We start from the raw sequence: 19303 nt of genomic DNA, 5'->3' as shown, positions 1-19303 counted from the left end.
AAAGGGAATAAAAGTTTCTGCCTCATTACAGAGAACTATATGGAAGATAGTCACTATTTTGTTACCTGGATAAAAGGAGACTTGCCATGGGCATCAGCAGCACAGATTACAGGCATGCTCTTGCTAAACTAGATATGGACATATAAAGGGGACAGAATTCTAGGGACAGCCTTGTTCCAAAACATAAGAGAGAATAAGCACTTCCTCCCCAACTGAGAAAAAGAGATGCATTTTTAGCTCTTTTCACAATGCCAGAATGTATTGAATAATAATAAATTTACAAGGTTAAGCAATGACAGTGGTAGTGGCAGCAATTTGTCACTTAGCCCCACATATCTGATAAGTTGGCCAAAGTGAATGCAGGCTCTTTTGTTCCAATCATTACTACTAATATTAACTCTCTATCACACAGCACAGAGTAAACATGAAGATGGCTATAAACATCTAGAGGACTTACAGAAGGAATGCAAGTTAAAGAGGTTGCAGCAGAGTGTGAAAAGATGCAGAAAAGGGCTGAGAGTCTGTGTTGATGAGATAAGGAATCAAGACTGTGCTGGGATGGAGCTGCTGAAGTCAGGGTTTGTTAGAGTGAAGTTGTAGAGTTCAGGTAGGAGAGGAAACTGGGATCTGAGAACAGGGATTAAGGGTTCAAGTCCAGACCTAGGTGGGTGAACCATAGGCAGGAAGGCTGTTGAGTAGACTGTCAACAGTGGGCAACAGAGCTGAATAGAAGCCAAGAGATCCTGTTTGTCCTTGATGTGCTCCTGTGCTTGCTTGCATGTGTGTAGACACAGAGACACACTAGATATCAAAGGAGACGTGTGTGTGTGTGTGTCCTGTCACTAGTTAATACTGACACAGAGACACACTAGATATCAAAGGAGACGTGTGTGTGTGTGTGTCCTGTCACTAGTTAATACTGACACAGAGACACACTAGATATCAAAGGAGACGTGTGTGTGTGTCCTGTCACTAGTTAATACTGACACAGAGACACACTAGATATCAAAGGAGATGTGTGTGTGTGTCCTGTCACTAGTTAATACTGACACAGAGACACACTAGATATCAAAGGAGATGTGTGTGTGTGTGTGTCCTGTCACTAGTTAATACTGACACAGAGACACACTAGATATCAAAGGAGACGTGTGTGTGTGTGTCCTGTCACTAGTTAATACTGACACAGAGACACACTAGATATCAAAGGAGACTGTGTGTGTGTGTCCTGTCACTAGTTAATACTGACACAGAGACACACTAGATATCAAAGGAGATGTGTGTGTGTGTGTGTCCTGTCACTAGTTAATACTGACACAGAGACACACTAGATATCAAAGGAGATGTGTGTGTGTGTGTGTCCTGTCACTAGTTAATACTGACACAGAGACACACTAGATATCAAAGGAGATGTGTGTGTGTGTGTGTGTCCTGTCACTAGTTAATACTGACACAGAGACACACTAGATATCAAAGGAGACGTGTGTGTGTGTGTGTGTGTGTCCTGTCACTAGTTAATACTGACACAGAGACACACTAGATATCAAAGGAGATGTGTGTGTGTGTGTGTCCTGTCACTAGTTAATACTGACACAGAGACACACTAGATATCAAAGGAGACGTGTGTGTGTGTGTGTGTGTGTGTCCTGTCACTAGTTAATACTGACTCACGTTTCAACCTGTTCATCACTGCCTACTTTCTCTTTAGACATATTTCAGTGTCAGCCAAAAATGTCTCTGGGTAGAAGTCAACTCTTCTCTCATTCCTCAGATTAGGTTGATCAAAAAAAGACAGGAAGATGGGCAAGCATACTGATGTAAAAAGGCATTTGCAAAAGCATTTACACATATATGCATGTGTATGTGTGTGTGCATGCGCACGCATGCTCTCCACAGTAAACTGTTTATAACCCTTATAGTTTATAATTAATCAACTTCTCAAACAAGAGTAACTGTTGCATGTATTTCCATTGCCTTGAAATAACCGACTGCTATTCAAGGGAGCATCATAGCTTTGTTTAATGTTTAATGTTGCATTTCCAAAATACAGAGGCTCCATTTTCAAAGTCATGAATGCTACCCAATAACTTCTCTCTCATCAACATTCTGTGGTAGGTATGGTAATTCTATAGTTCTCCAGAATATGGCAAACCTACTTTTATCATTTTCCTTGTTTCCTGCATGGATTCAATTTAAATGGTTTATATCAGATTCTGGGAACCATCAGAAATGGGCTAGTTCTAAAGGGGAAGAGAGACCTATGGAAAGCCTGGTCTGAAGCTGGGTGCACAGTGTGGGCATCCAGGTAACCTCAGTTCATGTAGTTTAGCAAATCTCTCCTTTATACACACACAGTGCTGATTTAATTATTCTCCTTCCTCATACCTGCCTGCTTGTTAGAAACCTCATTCCAATATCTAGTTAGCATCCCACCTCTCCTGACTCTCAGAAATAGATAACCATGTCTGTTCAGTCTGTCTCTCCCAATACAGTGTTACATGTCCACTTCTGATGAGATGGATGTAAGCCTCTCTTCTAGTTGGCCCTATGTGCTGGCTGTCTGTTTGTGATTCTACCACAAGTTAGTTAGATAGCTAGTTAGTTAGTTAGTTTATTCACCTTTATGATCCACAATGGTTGGTACTACCAGGTGAGGTGAGCACCCTAATGATCAATCCTTGTAGTGAGATACAACTTATAGCTCAGGCTGCATGTGCCCAGATGCATTCCTTTTCACCACTTTAGCTTTGTAAATGTTTGTTCTATAAACTTGAGCTAAGAATACCCATAAATGTGTTTACCATCTTTCTTTCTTAAATATTGTCCTTAAGCTAGACATGCTCAGGAATGTGATTTTCTATATGGATATGCATGCATGCATGTATGTATGTATGTATGTATGTATGTATGCATATATGTATGTATATATGTGCTTTACAGGTCAAATTTTCCTGCTTCCTTTGTTGGGAAGGATATTAATCTTACCTGTTGTGGTTAATAAGACTTTCTCCTCTTTTATCTCTTGGCTAAATGTACTAGCATTATATCCTCCAACGTGTGAGTCCTTCGCACTTGACTTCACTTTGGCATGTTGTGCCCTGTTCAGGGCTTACATTCAAGCTACCTTGATCTAGAATTTGGAGTCTTCACCACATCAAATGACCTTCTGGCCTCATGTCTTCTTACAATGGTGTCATGGGATTCTGCTGTTCACTTTGCCTCCCAGTGTCTTTATCAGTACCAGGCCAGACCAGGGCCAGAAGCACCGATACAGTGTCCATGCCTGTGACAATCCCACCAAGACTATTCTGTTGTCATCTGTAAAAGAAGCATAGTGACCACACATGTTCAGGAGTGCTAGGTATTTTTTTCAGAATATCTAGATAGTGTGAAATTGTTCAGTTAAGGTACTTAGCGTATCACTCATGTCATACACTTATCATTTCTTCAAAATTTGAAGTATTCATCAGATAAATTTGAACTATTTTCAACCTATTAGGTATTAGCTTTCACTGACGCTTATTCTTGCTATCTAACTCTGTGCCTGTCGATCAATCACTCCCTATTAGCTCATTTGGCAACCAGGAGTCTTCTCTCTATAACTATGATGTCAGCTTCATTAGATGTAGCATGTTCCCACTCTGTGCTGGTTTATTTAGCATACGCCACAATCCATGTTGATAAAAAGTGACAGGATTTTTATCACTTTACAGCTTTACAGTATTTCATGAAGTTTCTATACCACATTTTCTTCACTCAATCAGTAGACAATTATACTGATTGAAAGAACCAAGCAGAAACAACAAACCAAAATAAATAAATAAATAACTACGTCCTCACTAAATTTGGACTTTATCTGGAAAAAGTCTCTTGTATATACTTATTACAATCAAACTTATTTAAAGTTTGCATAAGCCGAGGTTTCTGTGAATTCCTGCATGCCGGTGAGTTTCTTAAGCATGCTTACACTGATACAAACCTGTTTTTAATCATATTAGACCCTCATCTTTTTGTTCCTTCAAATACTTTGAAGAAATGTATAATTTTTTCTTCTTCCAATCCAGATTTTAATTATATTCTTTTTTCAAGGAAAAAATGTTTTCAGTGGCTAAGATTCCAAGTGTTTATTGCCAACTTCAGACTTGTATTAACAGTCATTGGGCAGGATTTTCTTTTATATTATTAAATCTTTTCAAATTCATGAAGGTTTGCAGAATTTTCAAGGTAAGGTTTAAGAGGAATTAATATTTGGTTTATGTTTCTGGACCAGTAAATAAACATTTTATGTCTCAACAAAAAAAAGCTAGTAAAGCGAGAATCCATAGAAAACCTGGCCAAATTTTAAAAATATGGACATCTTGGAATAAGAAAATGAGGTATTGTAGAGCACATCATATAGCTCAGGAATTGACGAGAAAGACAAATGAAAAAATGAAACCAGAAGTTTTATTATCCACAAACAACTTTTAAGGTTGTAGAGTCGAATTTTCATTGACATTATTTTAAACAATTGATGCAGGTGTGTCTTTTCAACTGCATTATAATTCAATTAAATTAATCTAACACTAATATAATACACAGGGTATGTCTCATTAGACAATGAACTTGTCACCTGAGAAACCTTATAAAAATAAGGCTTCTTATTCCAGTAAGTACGGAGCTCAGGATTGCTAGAAAGAAGTTTAGTGGTCAGTGTATACAGTGTACACATCATGCCCTGTGCGTTGTGGGAAATGTCTATAGGATGTATCTGGCCCATTGGTTTAGTGATATGAGAAGCTTGGCGCATACACATTGCAGTAAAGGTGAGTAGAAAGAGAAAATCTTTCTTTTGGATAAGAAAGCAAGCACACCCATTCTTCAAACCATTTGTAGACATGTTTGTTTTTCAATCTACACTGTCATTTTCACAGGCTGCTTGATCTTCCTGCTTTGGGTTAATATAGAAGCCAATTACAGCTTCATCTGTGTAGAATTAACTTTGTGGAGCACACACCAGGGATTTGTCTGTCTCACTATTTAGATACATGCCATAAAAATGTGCATGGAACATGGAGCATGGAGCGGAGTGCAAGCACTGCAGACAGCAGACTTTCAGATTTATTGTAAGATCATTTCAAATTGGCTGTTTTCTTGCCAAATGTTAATTACAGTTTTTCTGTTTTATTTTTTTTCTGGGTTTGGGGGACCTGGGGGTTCTCTGGATCTCACTAGGTGGCACTGCATGATTACATGTGCAAAAGCCATGACACCAAGTCCAGTGTCTCCAGCTGTGACCCCCACTGTCAGAATGGAATTTCTGCATCTGCAGTTGGTCCAGGAGAGGTTACTTCCCACATATCAGTATATACGGTTTATCCCAGTGGGTTTCAAGAGTTATATCGCCATTTCCTCAGGCTCCCTGATGGCGCCATCATTGAGGTATGTATGTATGGAAATGTTTGGAGGTGAATGTATATATTCTCTGTGTTATAGCTTTATATATATATATATATGTATATACATATGCGCATGCTTAAATGTGTGTGATTTACACTTGATGTTAAACACATGAGCATCACTGGGAGCATAGATGATAACTAGTGGTCTGTAACAGGTTTAGAGCTGTATTTTAGCTTTTGCCTACACAAGGACAAGGCATAAAGAAAATGAAAGTTTCTGACTGTAACTATATTGGAGAAGACAGACAAGGAAAATTCAAACAGAATAACTCAGAATTCTACCTGTAACTGTTTTAGTTAGGTAATACTTACATTAGTAGGTTGATGGAAGAATACTGTGAGTCCAAACTTCATATGTGCAGTCCTTCAGTCAAAGAGATGCTGATGTTTCTTTCTTTCTGATGAAAAGATTACAAAACTCCAGAAAAGTACCCCATCTCTAAATCCTTAAGAATATTTTGAAAATAATATCTGGGAAAGATCTTAAAGTCACGAAGATTGATTTTGAATTTAAAAACTCATATTGTATCGAATTTGTAGAATCCAAATTTATGGTGAGATGAATCCTGGGGCTGCATGCATTCACATAGGCATTACTTCATCGGGGAGTCTAGGGTTATGTCAGGATGGAAAAGTCTGCAGCGACACAGCCTGCATGTCACTGAACTGTGCCACAGGAGCAGCCGGCTAAAACTGAAGCACCTGTCTGTCCTACCACCTTTGAATCTGGACAACACTGTTTTTGTTGTGAAATGAATGAAAAAAAAATCCAATAAACAAGAAAAATAAAATCCTGTCACTGTATCTTGGAAGAAATTTGAAGTTGTTCAGAGCAGATAGGATCAAGTATAATTGGAACCTGGGTAATCCCACAGGCATGTTCCTAAGAGAGGAGGCCAGCAAAGTTCTCCAGGCAGCCATTCCTCCTCCTGCCTCATCATGACTTAAGAGAAAGTGAGCATTTCGGTATATGAGGCGGCAGCAGGTGAGCCAGCCCAATGTCTCCAAGGTGATTTTAAAGAGTCTGATTCAGGATGTTCTTGGCACATAACCTATATGATCTTTTTTTGTCTTCTGAGACATTTGCTGTAGAAGCCTTTTTTTCCCCTTTCCTTTTTAACAGAATGAACTGATATAACTACACTTTTTACATTTGCAGAAGTGTGTGTAAATCTGCGTGTGTTATGTGCACTGAAATAGCATGGCCTGTGAGGATGCTGAGGTAGACTTTCTGCTCTAACATGTTACATTTCTCCTGGCCCCTGGGTAGAAAGTCAGGGGGGGAGGTGTCCTGACCTCCTGAGCACAGCCACCGCCAAAGTTCTCCTGTTTCCTCTCTTGTTCTTTTGCTCCATAACCTTGGCTTAGTCATTTCTCACTTCTCTGCCTATTTCCTGATCTGGAAAACTGGGTTATGCATACTTACGCTACCTGGCTCACAGGGATTTGGGGTAGATTAATGAGATAACATCTGCAAAGTACTTTCAGCTCTTTTTCAAGAGGTACAATAAGGATCGCGAGGAATTACGGATCTTATACAATTAAATGCATTCAACCTATAAACATCTTTACAAATATTGATGATTTTACAGGAAAATAAACTGAACAAGCTTCTGGGAGAATGGAGTGGCCAGAAAGCAGGCACTAGAGCCATCGGCTTCTTCCTTTTTGTAACCCATAGCCTTCCTGTTACAAGGGGAAATGATGGACAATTGGGTAATTGCTAGTTCCTCTGCACAAACGAAATCCCAGGAACAGCTCCCCTCCCCAAATTGTTTATTACGGTCACAGGATATGCACTGGGTCTTCCCTTCTGTTACATGTGCATTTGATGTGCCCATTCAGCCTTTGCTTCTTCTGTGTCCCAAGACATTTATTCCACTAAGCAATGTCCTCCCTGTATTTTTTGCTAATGCTTACAATGAGTGTTGGACTTTATTCTTTATTGTTTCCTTCTCCTGGGTTGGGTTTGGGTCTTCTTGGTGATAGAATACTGGAGCTAACTGAGGAGTAAGCAGCACCTGCCCTGCTATTCACCTCCTTCCCAACCCTTTATCTCTCTTCAGACCTCATGGGATTCTGCCAAGGTTATTTTGAACCCTTCCCTCCTTCCCTGCCATCCTTTGTCCCCCTCTCCCTCCTTCCTTTCCTCCCCTTCTTCCTCTATTCTTTCTCCCTCCTCTCTTTCTTTCCTTCCCTGTTTTCCCCTCTCTATTTCTGCCTGTCTTACTCCATATCACTCCCTCTGTGCCTTACAGGCTGGGAGTAAAATCCTACTAGAAAGATACCAGCCTATAGCCACAACCCTGCTAGGTTTGCTATTGATCTTGGGAGCTATAAAACCTAAAATTGAAAGGGATTTGAACCTGGTCTTTTGAAGTTTTAATGAGAAACCAAATTCATGATTTTTCAAGATATAAAAAATTTCAAACATCAACAAACAGGTAGATTATACATCAAGCTTGGAGAAAGGACTCTGGGTTTTTTTTTGTTTTTGAGGGATTTTAAGTTAATTTTATTTTTATTTTATGTGCATTGGTGTTTTGCCATGGTTGTTGGGTCTCCTGGAACTGGAATTAAAGACAGTTGTGAATGCCATGTGGGTACTGGAATTGATCTTGAGTTCTCTGGAAGAGCAGTCAGTGCTTTTAGCCACTGAACCACCTCTGCAGTCTGTCTTTTGAGTTTTTAAGGTGGTGGCTCCTAAGCAGCCAGAGACACATCCTGACTTGGATTCTCTGTGTTAGATACTGAATTGGTACTCTAGGAAATCTGTCATGTTTTACTGAATTCCCAGATTCCAAGCTATGCTACCCATGGACACTTCATACCATGGGGTTCTTATTGTCATAGCCTTCACGGGAGCCTAAGCCTCAGTAGGATATAGACTACTTACAGATGTGGGTAAACTCAGGCCACATTATGGTCAGATATTCTGTATATGGAAAAAAAGCACACAGAATCAGAGACTAATTCGTTTACAGGATATGACATTTAATTCAAAATGAAAATAGATGAAATTTGGGTCTAATTCTACAACTAGAACTTCACCCTAAAAGGTTTTATGGTGGATTTGTGTGCTACTGGAACTTCAAAGTCTCCACGAATCTGATAAGATGTACAGGTCAGATATTAATCTTTTCCTATTAAAAAAAACAAAACAATTAAACCTTAGCCTTTTGGCAAGGAAACTATTATCTTCAAGTCTCTATTTATACGATTTTTGAAAAGAACACTTTTTGCACAAAAGAGGTCAGAATTCACAAGTATGAAATGCACTTGATATTGAAAACCTGTTTGTAGCGTTTTCCACACGGGCATGTTCCTTAGGATTATGCAGTTCTTTGGCTGCCCTCTGTGCTTTGTGTACCCTCCTGTCCGGAGCAGTGGCCAGGTCCTCCATGCAAGGTGCTTCTCTCTAGGAGGTACTTACCATCCTCTCTGGATTCGTGTATTTTACCCGGTTTCTACTGAGAAACGTTTTATCTCTTTGTTCTGTACGTAGGGATATCTTCAGATACTGTTCGCACAAAGTTACTGTAAAGTTTTTTAGTGCTGCAAAACCTAGAAACCCAGGCAAGCCTGGTGGAGATTCATCAAGTTACAAATAAGCTTCCTGTTCCCAGGGTAGCAGTCGCAATTAAGAAAGTCCTTGGAGCATTCGTTGGGGTGGAATGGGAAAATGGATTTTTGTCATTAGAGGCGGTGTCGCCTGGTGGTCTGAGTGGAGAACTGGGAGCCAGGAACTCGGCGATCTAAGGAGGCCCAGCTCAACCCTCCTGGAGGCTTCCAGCAAGCAGCATAGGTCTCAGGAGGCCAACCTCACCTACTTTGAATCTCCCTTCTGAAGAGCTCCTTACCCAGGGCCAGGGGATACGCAGCAGGAAGCCCGATTTCTTGCCTGCAAAATGAGAATATTAATACTTGCCTAAATAACAGTTTAACCAATTAGTATTAGCGTTCTGATAGAAAACAGCAGGAGAAGGAAGGAGGAAAGGAAAAACCCAAACTCAATTTTATGATAAGATGGGTTTTTACTCAGCTGAGGGGTTTTTAACTGGCAGGAAACCCAAGGCTCACGTTGGAAAGGGCCATGAACAGAGAGGTCCCAAATGGAGGGCAGAGGGGCTGCCTACACTCAAGGTGTGTAGGGAGCTTGGAGTAGTGTAGATAAGTTGCCTTGAAGCTAGTGTAGTGCAGAATGAAACTTTATCAAAAGCATTGGGAACTTTTCAGTCTAAAATGTACGTTTAAATTTCTTCCCTATACAATAATCCAGAGTGTTTGACATTTCTCATGTCTATATTCTATGAATATCAGTTTACTCTCTCTCTGTGTGTATGTGAGACACACACACACACACACACACACACACACACACACACACACACACACACACAGAGAGAGAGAGAGAGACAGAGAAAGATACCCTTGCATGAGAAAGAGAAAGAAAATGGTAATAATGAGGGGATGTTAGTATTTTGCATTTTCAGAAAAATTGCCACGTTAGCATATACTTTTGTTGAAAGACATTGCAAGGGGAAGAGAAAATAAAAGGCCACCCTTGTATTTCCTATTCTACATAGTTTTGGGTAGCCCTGAGGATTACTGTATTACAATAAACACACCCAAAAACAGAAAAAAGAAGCATTCTTCCACTGCTCAAATTTAGAACCTTTGACATTGTGCGTGCAACGCCGTGCAAGAAGACACAGCCTGTCTCTTTGAGCACACACTTATGTGACAATACCCACAAAAACACACTAAACGAAACGCTTGGCAGCAGATGGTGGAGGCTTTGCATGAACTGTTGCTACAAATGTCATCTATACTAATATCTTGTATTTCTGGCTTTCAGATTCAAACTTAGTCATTGCTATTTTTATTGATTTAAAAAAAAAGATCCTGAAAGTATTTTGCTTTTTCCTTTCATTAAAGGAGACTATCTACTTTAAGTAAGCTATTAAGTGTTGTCATTCTGTTCTAAGACTTAAACACCATTATAAGCAATATATGAAGGAATAGACTATAACATCAAAGTAGAAAATGATTATCAGATGAATATTAGATTATGCTTCTCAGGAGATGTCCTGACAGATCTGAATGAAAAGACTTAAGCAGATGTATGTACTCGTTAGTTACATAGATATGAATTTAACTCTCCCCAAATAGTACCTGGGAAGCATATTATACCTGCATATGCCTATCAAAGTAGCGCATTTATTTTTCCTCAATAATTAGGTCAGCACAACTTGCTGTGAAATGGTTAGTCTTTCACAAAACCAGGCAAGACAGGTCTCACTTGTGCTCTGTTTAGACTTTCATGTGCGTTATTTTTTAATGTGTGTTGGTAACACTGGAAGAACTATACAGGTTTATTTTTGTGCAAGTTTTAAAGGAATCCATTAGCCTGTAGACACCTTGTAGGGAGTGCAGCCATTTATTTTCAAAAGCTACTTCAATTATAAGGTAAAAACACCTCTATGGGCCTGGCTGTCTTTACTAAAGCTGTATGCTCTTACAAAAAGCCTGAGAATGTTTCATTCCATTTGCTGCATATGAACTTGTGAGGGTTAGAACGATTTTTAAAATCCTACATATTTGTCATAAATAGATAGCATTATAAAGATATTAGAATATAACTCAGTCCTATATTCAGTCTCTGCTTTGTTGATTCTCATATTTTGGGAATATCAGTCATCAGTAATTCCTGTAGTAGACAAACTCTATATTTTAAATTTATGAATATGAGAAAAAATAGGTGGAACTTTCTAAAAAATACTTTGACACATAATAAGAAAAATGGGATTCTTTTTAATTTGTAACTCATCAGAACCTATAAAATCTATAGAAGATAATTATTACACTATTATTATTCATATCTGCCAAAAAGATACATGATTATTGTATCAGATAAGAAAATTATCTGGATTCTAAATCATAAGAATTGTTTTAAAAGGCAAATTAAAGCTGTTTTTGAAACAGTCTCAATGTTATTATTAATATGTGAATTAAAATATGTGGTTCCATGTTTAATATGAGCATTGTACAAATGGGAAATCAAATCTGTTGTGCACAATTTGAAAATATTAAATATTTAAAGTTGATTAAAGCACATTCTTTTTAAATTCTATGTATTTTTCCTACCTTGAACTGGATCTCAGAAAATATGTTCAGGCTAACAAAAGGAAAAATAGTATGCATGTCTCTTAATTTATTAATCTTCATTTGTTTATAGTGTTAGAGAAATCTTTGTTATTTAATATTGTAAGTAAATTTGAAACTCATAAGTAACAAAGTTACTGTTTAAAATTAGTGTTTTCAGAATGTGTGGTTTTTATCTTACTTCACTGGACAAGGTTGCCTGATACTAATTTCTTAAACAACCAAAGATCCATTCATGACTAAAGGCAAAAAGACCGCCACCATAAATATAATTATATCTTCTTATATCTGCAGGCAGAAATGGTATGCACGATCTAGAAGCATTTTGCAATTGTGTTGATATTAGACCTAGAACTAGCTACATATACAACATTTCACTTTAGGGATTAATAAATATTACTTTCTTGATCTTTGTTGACAGACAGATTCTTTGATAATTGTCTGAAATAAGTATTAAATGACAATATAAAACAACATAAAAACTTTCTTTAAAACTAAAATCACAGTTGCTTTGCCTCAGTTAGCTTTATGAACATATTCTCTGAATTATATTTAGTATTCCTTACAGTTCCCAAACAGGGATATAAAATCATATAAGTTTATTTTATGTGCAAAATCACATCCAGTATGCCGAGTGACACTTAAGAGGAATGAAATAGTAACTGTGGCTTATTTTCTGAAGCAATCTTGACACTAATGTTGAATTACAACATGGAAACATCTAGCAGTTTTACCTTTATGAGAAAAGGCTTTTTACATATTTAACATAATCATGAGGAAAATAAACTAGAATTATGTATAAAGATATGTACAGTGTAACCAAGGGGCATTTATATTCCCCTGTAGAATAGTTACAATGATTTTATTGCCATTTTGTGTCATTTTCTAAAGGATTTAAATACAGCCAGTAAACAAACTAGACTTTAGATTTAAAGTGACAGCTGCTCGTTCAGAAGCAATATTCAGATATTTAATCTTAAGAACCCTGAATAGTTTCCAACCAAGTAGAGTGTACATCTACAAAAATGAAAGGACTGCATACCTTGGCTTCTAATTTCCACAGCTGTGCTGGTCGGCAGAGCCACTGCTACCACTGTCCACCACAGCTAACCCCAGAAAGGGAGTGGCGAGAGCGGGTGCTTCCCTCAGTCACTTCGGGAAATGTCGCATGAGTGATTTGCTTTGCCAGGATGTAAACCTTCTTTTTCGAAAATGACGCTGATTCTATCTGTAATTTAGGAGATTGAGATTGATGATTTTTACCTAATTTGAATTTGCTATTTGCCCTCTCTATGAACTACTCTGCTGTATATAGCTGCTGAATCATACCTTGCAGAACCATCATCAATTTATCTGGGCCTCCAAACACTGTTGTCCTCCTACACACAGTGAACTAGGTTTGTAAATATACAACTCCTATATTCAGTGGGAAAATTAAATCAAACTTTGCGTTCAGACTACCTTTTTTATGTAAGTCTTTCTTCTACCTGTGAGTATAATGACCTTTGAAGCTTCAGCAGTATCATTTATTTTGGGCAGTTGGAAGTGGCCCATCCTGTGTACTCTGTTATAAATAATGACAACTTTGTTTTGTTTATTTTTTCCAATTCAAACTTGAGGACATGCCTTTTACTACCAGCAAGCAATTAGCTAACTCTCTCCAAAGGTCTGCACTATTCAGCAATGCCTTAAGACACATGGATACTTCTTCCTACCAAGGAGGACCAGTCCTGCTTTGAGCACATGACAGAAGGAAGCTTGGGTAGAGTGGACTGTCATACTGTGCCCATTGAACAACAATTCTGCATGTCCCCAAGGGTCCTGTCTCTCCCTCAGACACTGCCTGGTGGTCATAAGGAGGCGTCTCTGATTGGACTGGATTTGTTCACAGTCATAAACATTAACTCCAGACTGCAGGATCCCAAGTCATTCTCCCTGAGGCCTCAGCCTCAGTCAAATTGTAGGTTGGGATGGGGTTTCCTCTGAAAAAGTTGATTCTGACAGATTATGCAATTATTTTGTGGTTGTTACTTTTATGGATGAGTAGAATTTAGGGTTCAGTTCTCAGTTATTATCACTAGTGACCCATATTACTTTGAAAAGGTAGATTCTGGAAGTAGATTTACTGGGTCAAAGAATATGAAAATAAAATTCTTAGATTGTATATGTGTGATGTGCCTCCACCTATATCTATGCCTACACACCAGAAATATGATCACGCATATAATCACAATTACAGTGAAGGAAATGACCACCCAGCATTTTGGTTTTTTCCCTACAACCACAGAAACTATACTTTCTGTAATTCAATCAGAGTACAATATTTGAAATTCAAAGCATCGTGGTATCATGGTCCATTGCCCAACCCTTTTGCCTTTGAAAGATGATACTAACTTGATACAACTTTTCCCCTAATTTTTGAAAGTATTATTCATAATGTATTTGTTTTCTAGAGACATTTCTTTCTATTTGCCTAGAGAATCCAAAAAATGCATGTAACTATAGCATTAGTAGTTCATTATTGCCAGGACAATAATTTGAAATAAATAACCATAGAGACTGATACAAACTAATAGATAAAAATTAAGAATGATCTCTCTGTGATCACATGCAGCTAATGTAAGCAAAGCATCTTCAGGCTGAGGTAACTCTGAAATGCCGACAAAACTTTTCTTTAGGTAGTCACATTTTTATTTCTCTTCCTTAAACCTGGCAGCTAAAACTATATTTGTTAATTCGATGTATTTCACATGTGCATCTACAATACTTTAAATAAGTGTATTCTGATACTTTCTCTGGCAGCTGTAACAAGGACAATCAGAGTGTTTATAACTACAGGAGCCAATTAGAAGGATGTGAGGAACTCAGAAGTCTACATTTTCTGGTCCCTGACTCTAAGTATCAATTGTCCTGATAGGAGCAAACAATACCCTTACCACCTTCATGTCCTTCTAACCCAAGCACCTTAAGGAGCCATGCAAGGTTCCTAAGGAGCCATCTCAGCTGTTTCTTTCCAATAATATAAAGCAATGCTTTGATGTTGTTCTCTAGCTCTAAATCTCAACAGCAAATAGTGATTGCAAATGACAGGAGACTTATGTGGAATTGACCCTCTCATTTAGGAGCTACATGTGACAATGGAGTGCCATTCACTTCAATGTTTGTAATGCATATTTTAGAAGTTCCCAGCAGTACTGGCAGATGACTCACTTAGAACTATCCTGAGGCACACAGGGAAAGCTCCCGAAATATAACTATTGTTTGTAGTTTTAGACAGTCCAGATAAAAGAAAAGAGAAGCTACAGCCACAGCTACTTTGTGTCCACAATGCTTCCCAGAACACTTCAGTGTTGAAGTATCATGTGCAAAGACATAGGAATGTTTATAAAAAACAATAAATGGAAGAGATTGGGAGCCAACGTTCCTAGGAAATGATGCCCCACACTTCTGTTAAAAATTCCACAAGTCTGATAGACTAACTCAAACTCCAGGATTGTGGAGGATTAGAATGCTGTACGTTGAGCTAGCTTTCATCCTCCTAATAGCCAGGACTCATGATCCTTCTCTGTCTGTCCTAGTATCTTTTCAAATATAAAGAAAAACTGAAAATTTCTGCACTTAGGATAAATTAGCTTCCAACCTTAGCTTCCACCAAGCCTAAAGCTGAGAATGTCATTAGAAAGCTTCTGAAACGTAAAATCCAGAGTGTTGCTTTGTTATAGACTGCCAATGTGATCTTCCCACCAATGTGTTTGAAAAATCCTTGATATCTCTTTCTCTCTTATTTCTCTCTCTCTCTTTATCTCTCTCTCTCTCTTTCCCTCTGTCTCTCTCTCTCTGTCTCTCTCTCCCCCCTCTCTCTGTCTCTGTCTCTCTCTCTTTCTCTCTCTCTCTCTGTCTCTCTCTCCCCCCTCTCTCTCTGTCTCTGTCTCTCTCTCTCCCTCTGTCTCTCTCCCCCCTCTCTGTGTGTGTGTGTGTGTGTGTGTGTGTGTGTGTGTGTGTGTGTGTGAGAGAGAGAGAGAGAGAGAGAGAGAGAGAGAGAGAGAGAGAGAGAGAGAGAGAGATACGGAAACTTCATAAAACTGTTTTCTTTCTTGTCAGGACACAGTATTTGGTCTACATCTGTGCTACTGGGCCATCCTCAGTCATATTTTATTTAAGAATAAACTACCTTTACTGGGGAGAGGAAGGCTATGGATACAGGAGTTGCTGCGCAAGCACAAAGACCAGAGTTCGGGTCCCCAGCAACCACATAAATGGCAGTCTGCCTGTAATCCCAGCACTTGGGAGACAATGGCAGGGGCTCCTTTGAATCAGCTGACTAGCTAGGCTAGCCAAATCGGCAAGCTCTGGGAGTAAATGAGAGACCCTGCTTCAATATATAAGAAAAGAGACCAGAGAAGACATCTGACATTCACTCTAGTCTTCACACATATGTGCCCACATATATGCACACTAAACACACATACACACATGTAACTTAAAAGATACTGTCCTTTACACTCCTTGAGGTGAGAGCTGTAGTTTATACCACAAGATAGGAAAATGGACAGATAAAAGTGAAAGCAAAGAGTTTAATTTCAGGTGGCTATATGTCACCTAGATTCTGAGTGGGTAAGGCAAGAGCAATCACTTGGAATAGGAAAATTATGGAGAGGGCCAATCTATAGCTCCTTAATTCTGAGGGGTAGTTATTAACTCAATAAAAGTGGAGCTGGTTGTTTGATAGGACGTCTGAATTTGGATGCTGAAGTAAAACACTTATTTTTAATCTACTCTGGCTATAAGTGTTTTCTCTATGTGGTAGCTCATCCCATCTTTTCTCATTATTAATGCTCACTCTCTCTGAAGTAAAATTTCCTGGTATTTCAGTGACCCCCCATTTCCCTACCCTGGAGAGAGGCATTATGACTGGCTAGCTGCATGATTTATGAGCTTATTAAAGGATGGAAAAAGTTATTCTAGAGAAAAAATGGTTCCTGCTACCAAAGAAGAGCTTGTCTGATAAACAGATGTCCTCTTTGTTATGCAGAGAAATTAATTAATTTGCCAATTATATCTGTAGAAGTTTCTCTCTTCCTTGCTGCTATGGGGGAATACAAACCTTCAGTATAATTCTTGTAAGTACAAGGTACATTCAAGGTATAGGATATGAATGAAATCTATGGAAACTTCTCCATGCACACAACTTCATTCCAACAGGAATATTATCTTCTAGTCAATATTAGTTCCCAATAGAAATTTTGTCTTTTCTACATTTCACCAAGCAAATGCTGTTTTATTCTTTTTTCTTTAATTTAAATTAGAAGCAAGTTTGCTTCACATGTCAGTCCCAGCTCCCTCTCCCTCCCTTCCTCTCCCACCCCACTTCAACCCTCCTCCATGCCCCATTCAACTCTCCAAGGAGGGTCAGGCCCTTCATGGGGGATCTCGAAAGTCTGTCATATGATCCAGCGTAGGGCCAAGGCCCTCCCCCATGAGTCTAGGTGGAGACAGCATCCCTCCACATGGAATTGGCTCCCAAAGTCCAGCTGGATGACAGGGCTAAACACTGATGTATTGCCTGAGGCCCCAAGGAATGCTGAGGTCTCCCCACTGACACCCACGTTCAGGGGGTCTGGATCAGTCCCATGCTGGCCTCTCAGCTATCAGTCTGGGGTCTGTGATCTCCCCTTTGTTTAGGTCAGTTGTGTCTGTGGGTTTCACCTGCCAAGTCTTAACCCCTTTGCTCATCACTCTTCCCTCTCTGCTGCTGGGTTTCAGGAGTTAGTTCAGTGTTTAGCTGTGGGTGTCTGCCTCTGTATCCTTCAGCCACTGGATGAAGGCTCTAGGATGGCACACCAGGAAGTCATCAAGAATGTTATCAAGGAAGAGCATTTAAAGTAGCCTCTCCGCTATTGCTTAGATTGCCAGTTGGTGGCATTCTTGTAGGCCTCTGAACATCTCACTAGTACCAGATCTTGCTTCAAACCTATAATGGCTCCTTCTATTATGGTATCTCTTATCCTTCTCTATTCTTCCTCTGACTCAACTTTCCTGATCCCCCATGTACTCCTCTCCCCTCCTTTTCACCCCCTCACTTTCCCCCAGCTTCCTCCCCCTTCCCCCACCCCCCACCTCCACCCCAGTGCTCCCAATCCCCTCAGAAGATTCTGTCCTGTTCCCTTTCTCTGGGTTACCATACATATCTCTCTTAGGGTCTTCCCTGCTGAGTTTTAAAATTGTTCCTTGATTTAGGTTTTCTGATACATGTTCTTACTGTGTATCCCAGGTTCTCCTCCAATTCCCATTATCCTGGTCCCGACTGCTGTACTACAAGCATGTGCCTTAAAAACCATCCTTAGAAAATGCATTAAAAGTCAAAGATGGGAGCTTAATCTTGGCTGTGGTGTGTGTGTGTCTGTCTGTCTCTGTGTGTGCACGCGCCAGCGCACATGTGTGTATACACCATGTACACACAGTACACATGGATATCAGAAGGGGACATCAAATCTCTTGGAATTGTAGCCACAGTTGTAAGCCATCCTGTTATCATATGTGAGTGTTGGGAACTGAACCTGGATCTTCTTCAAGACCAAGTGCTCTTAACCACTGAGCTAACTCTCCAGACCTCAGGGCTTGTTTTTGGTGTATATAGTTTTGATGTCAAAAGATAAGAAAAATGTCTCTATATATGTATTTTACTTGTTTCATATTTAGTTTGTATTCTTTGTCGGGTCATTATAAAATTGTCGTGAAAATTAGAAATAGACTGGACTATGAGACCTAAATCATAAGCTCCTGATTATGACAATAGTGTCCAAACAGGGCATTTTAAGCTACAGTTTCCCTTCCTCTAGGGGATAATAGAAGAAAAGATAGCACCATTTGACCATTTTTTTCTGTTTTTTTTTCTTTTTGGTTTTTTGAGACAGGGTTTCTCTGTATTGTGTTTGGAGGCTATCCTGAAACTTGCTCTGTAGACCAGGCTGGTCTCAAACTCACAGAGATCCACCTGCCTCTGCCTCCCAAGTGCTGGGATTAAAGGCATGTGCCACCAATGCCCGGCTCCATTTGACCATTTCGTTGAAATGTTTGTTCTTCTTATTACCACTCTACAGGTACTTGGTGACATCAGTGCCTTGAAGTTCATCCCCAACAAAGTAATCACAGCTATTGAGGAAGACATAAGGGAAATGGATACTACGCAGAGAGAAACCTTTGTTAATGTCCAAGAGAAATGAGATGGCTCGATGGAAACAAAAGGTATTTTGCTGTGCTGATTAAGCATTGGGTCATCACTGTCTGTGAGTTCACTCACCCAGGAGGAACCCCAAATGTCAAGTCCTTCTTATGTCCCCAATTTCCCAGGGAGTGGATGAAATTGAACTTCTTCCAATCCAGTACCTTATGTACACACTACGTAAGAATAGGTCATAGATGTTGGTTGCTGACATAGAATAAGGTATTGGGTGTTGGACTTTAAAGATAGATGGGTGACATTGACAACATACTTGGAAAATGTTTTTTTGTGTGTGTGTAAGGAAATAAGGGAAGTGTCTACAGGATGATGATCAAACAAGTCTAAAATAATTTCCTCTCCTTTTTATTACCTGAAACTTTTCACACTTCCTTTATCCATGAAAGAACCTTAATTAAAGGGGGAAAGGGTAAATTTAAATAACAACAACTGATGTGGGATGTCCTTCTGTATGCTGCGA

At 39.2% G+C, this 19303-nt stretch overlaps 1 protein-coding gene across 1 annotated transcript in view; it reads left to right on the top strand.

Moving 5' to 3' along the window:
- The window catches only part of LOC110340193, a 379146-nt gene extending 360320 nt beyond the window's left edge, over positions 1–18826 (top strand). The window contains exons 19-20 of the mRNA XM_040755232.1: positions 5212–5418; positions 18704–18826. Coding sequence (XP_040611166.1) covers positions 5212–5418; positions 18704–18826 — 330 coding nt within the window. The remainder of the gene's footprint in view (positions 1–5211; positions 5419–18703) is intronic.
- Positions 18827–19303: the final 477 nt, after the last annotated feature.

Source organism: Mesocricetus auratus, unplaced genomic scaffold (assembly GCF_017639785.1).
Source record: "Mesocricetus auratus isolate SY011 unplaced genomic scaffold, BCM_Maur_2.0 Super-Scaffold_100013, whole genome shotgun sequence".
Classification (NCBI taxonomy): domain Eukaryota; kingdom Metazoa; phylum Chordata; class Mammalia; order Rodentia; family Cricetidae; genus Mesocricetus; species Mesocricetus auratus.
The sequence above is the reverse complement of the archived record's forward strand: the minus strand, read 5'-3'. Positions and strand labels throughout refer to the sequence as shown.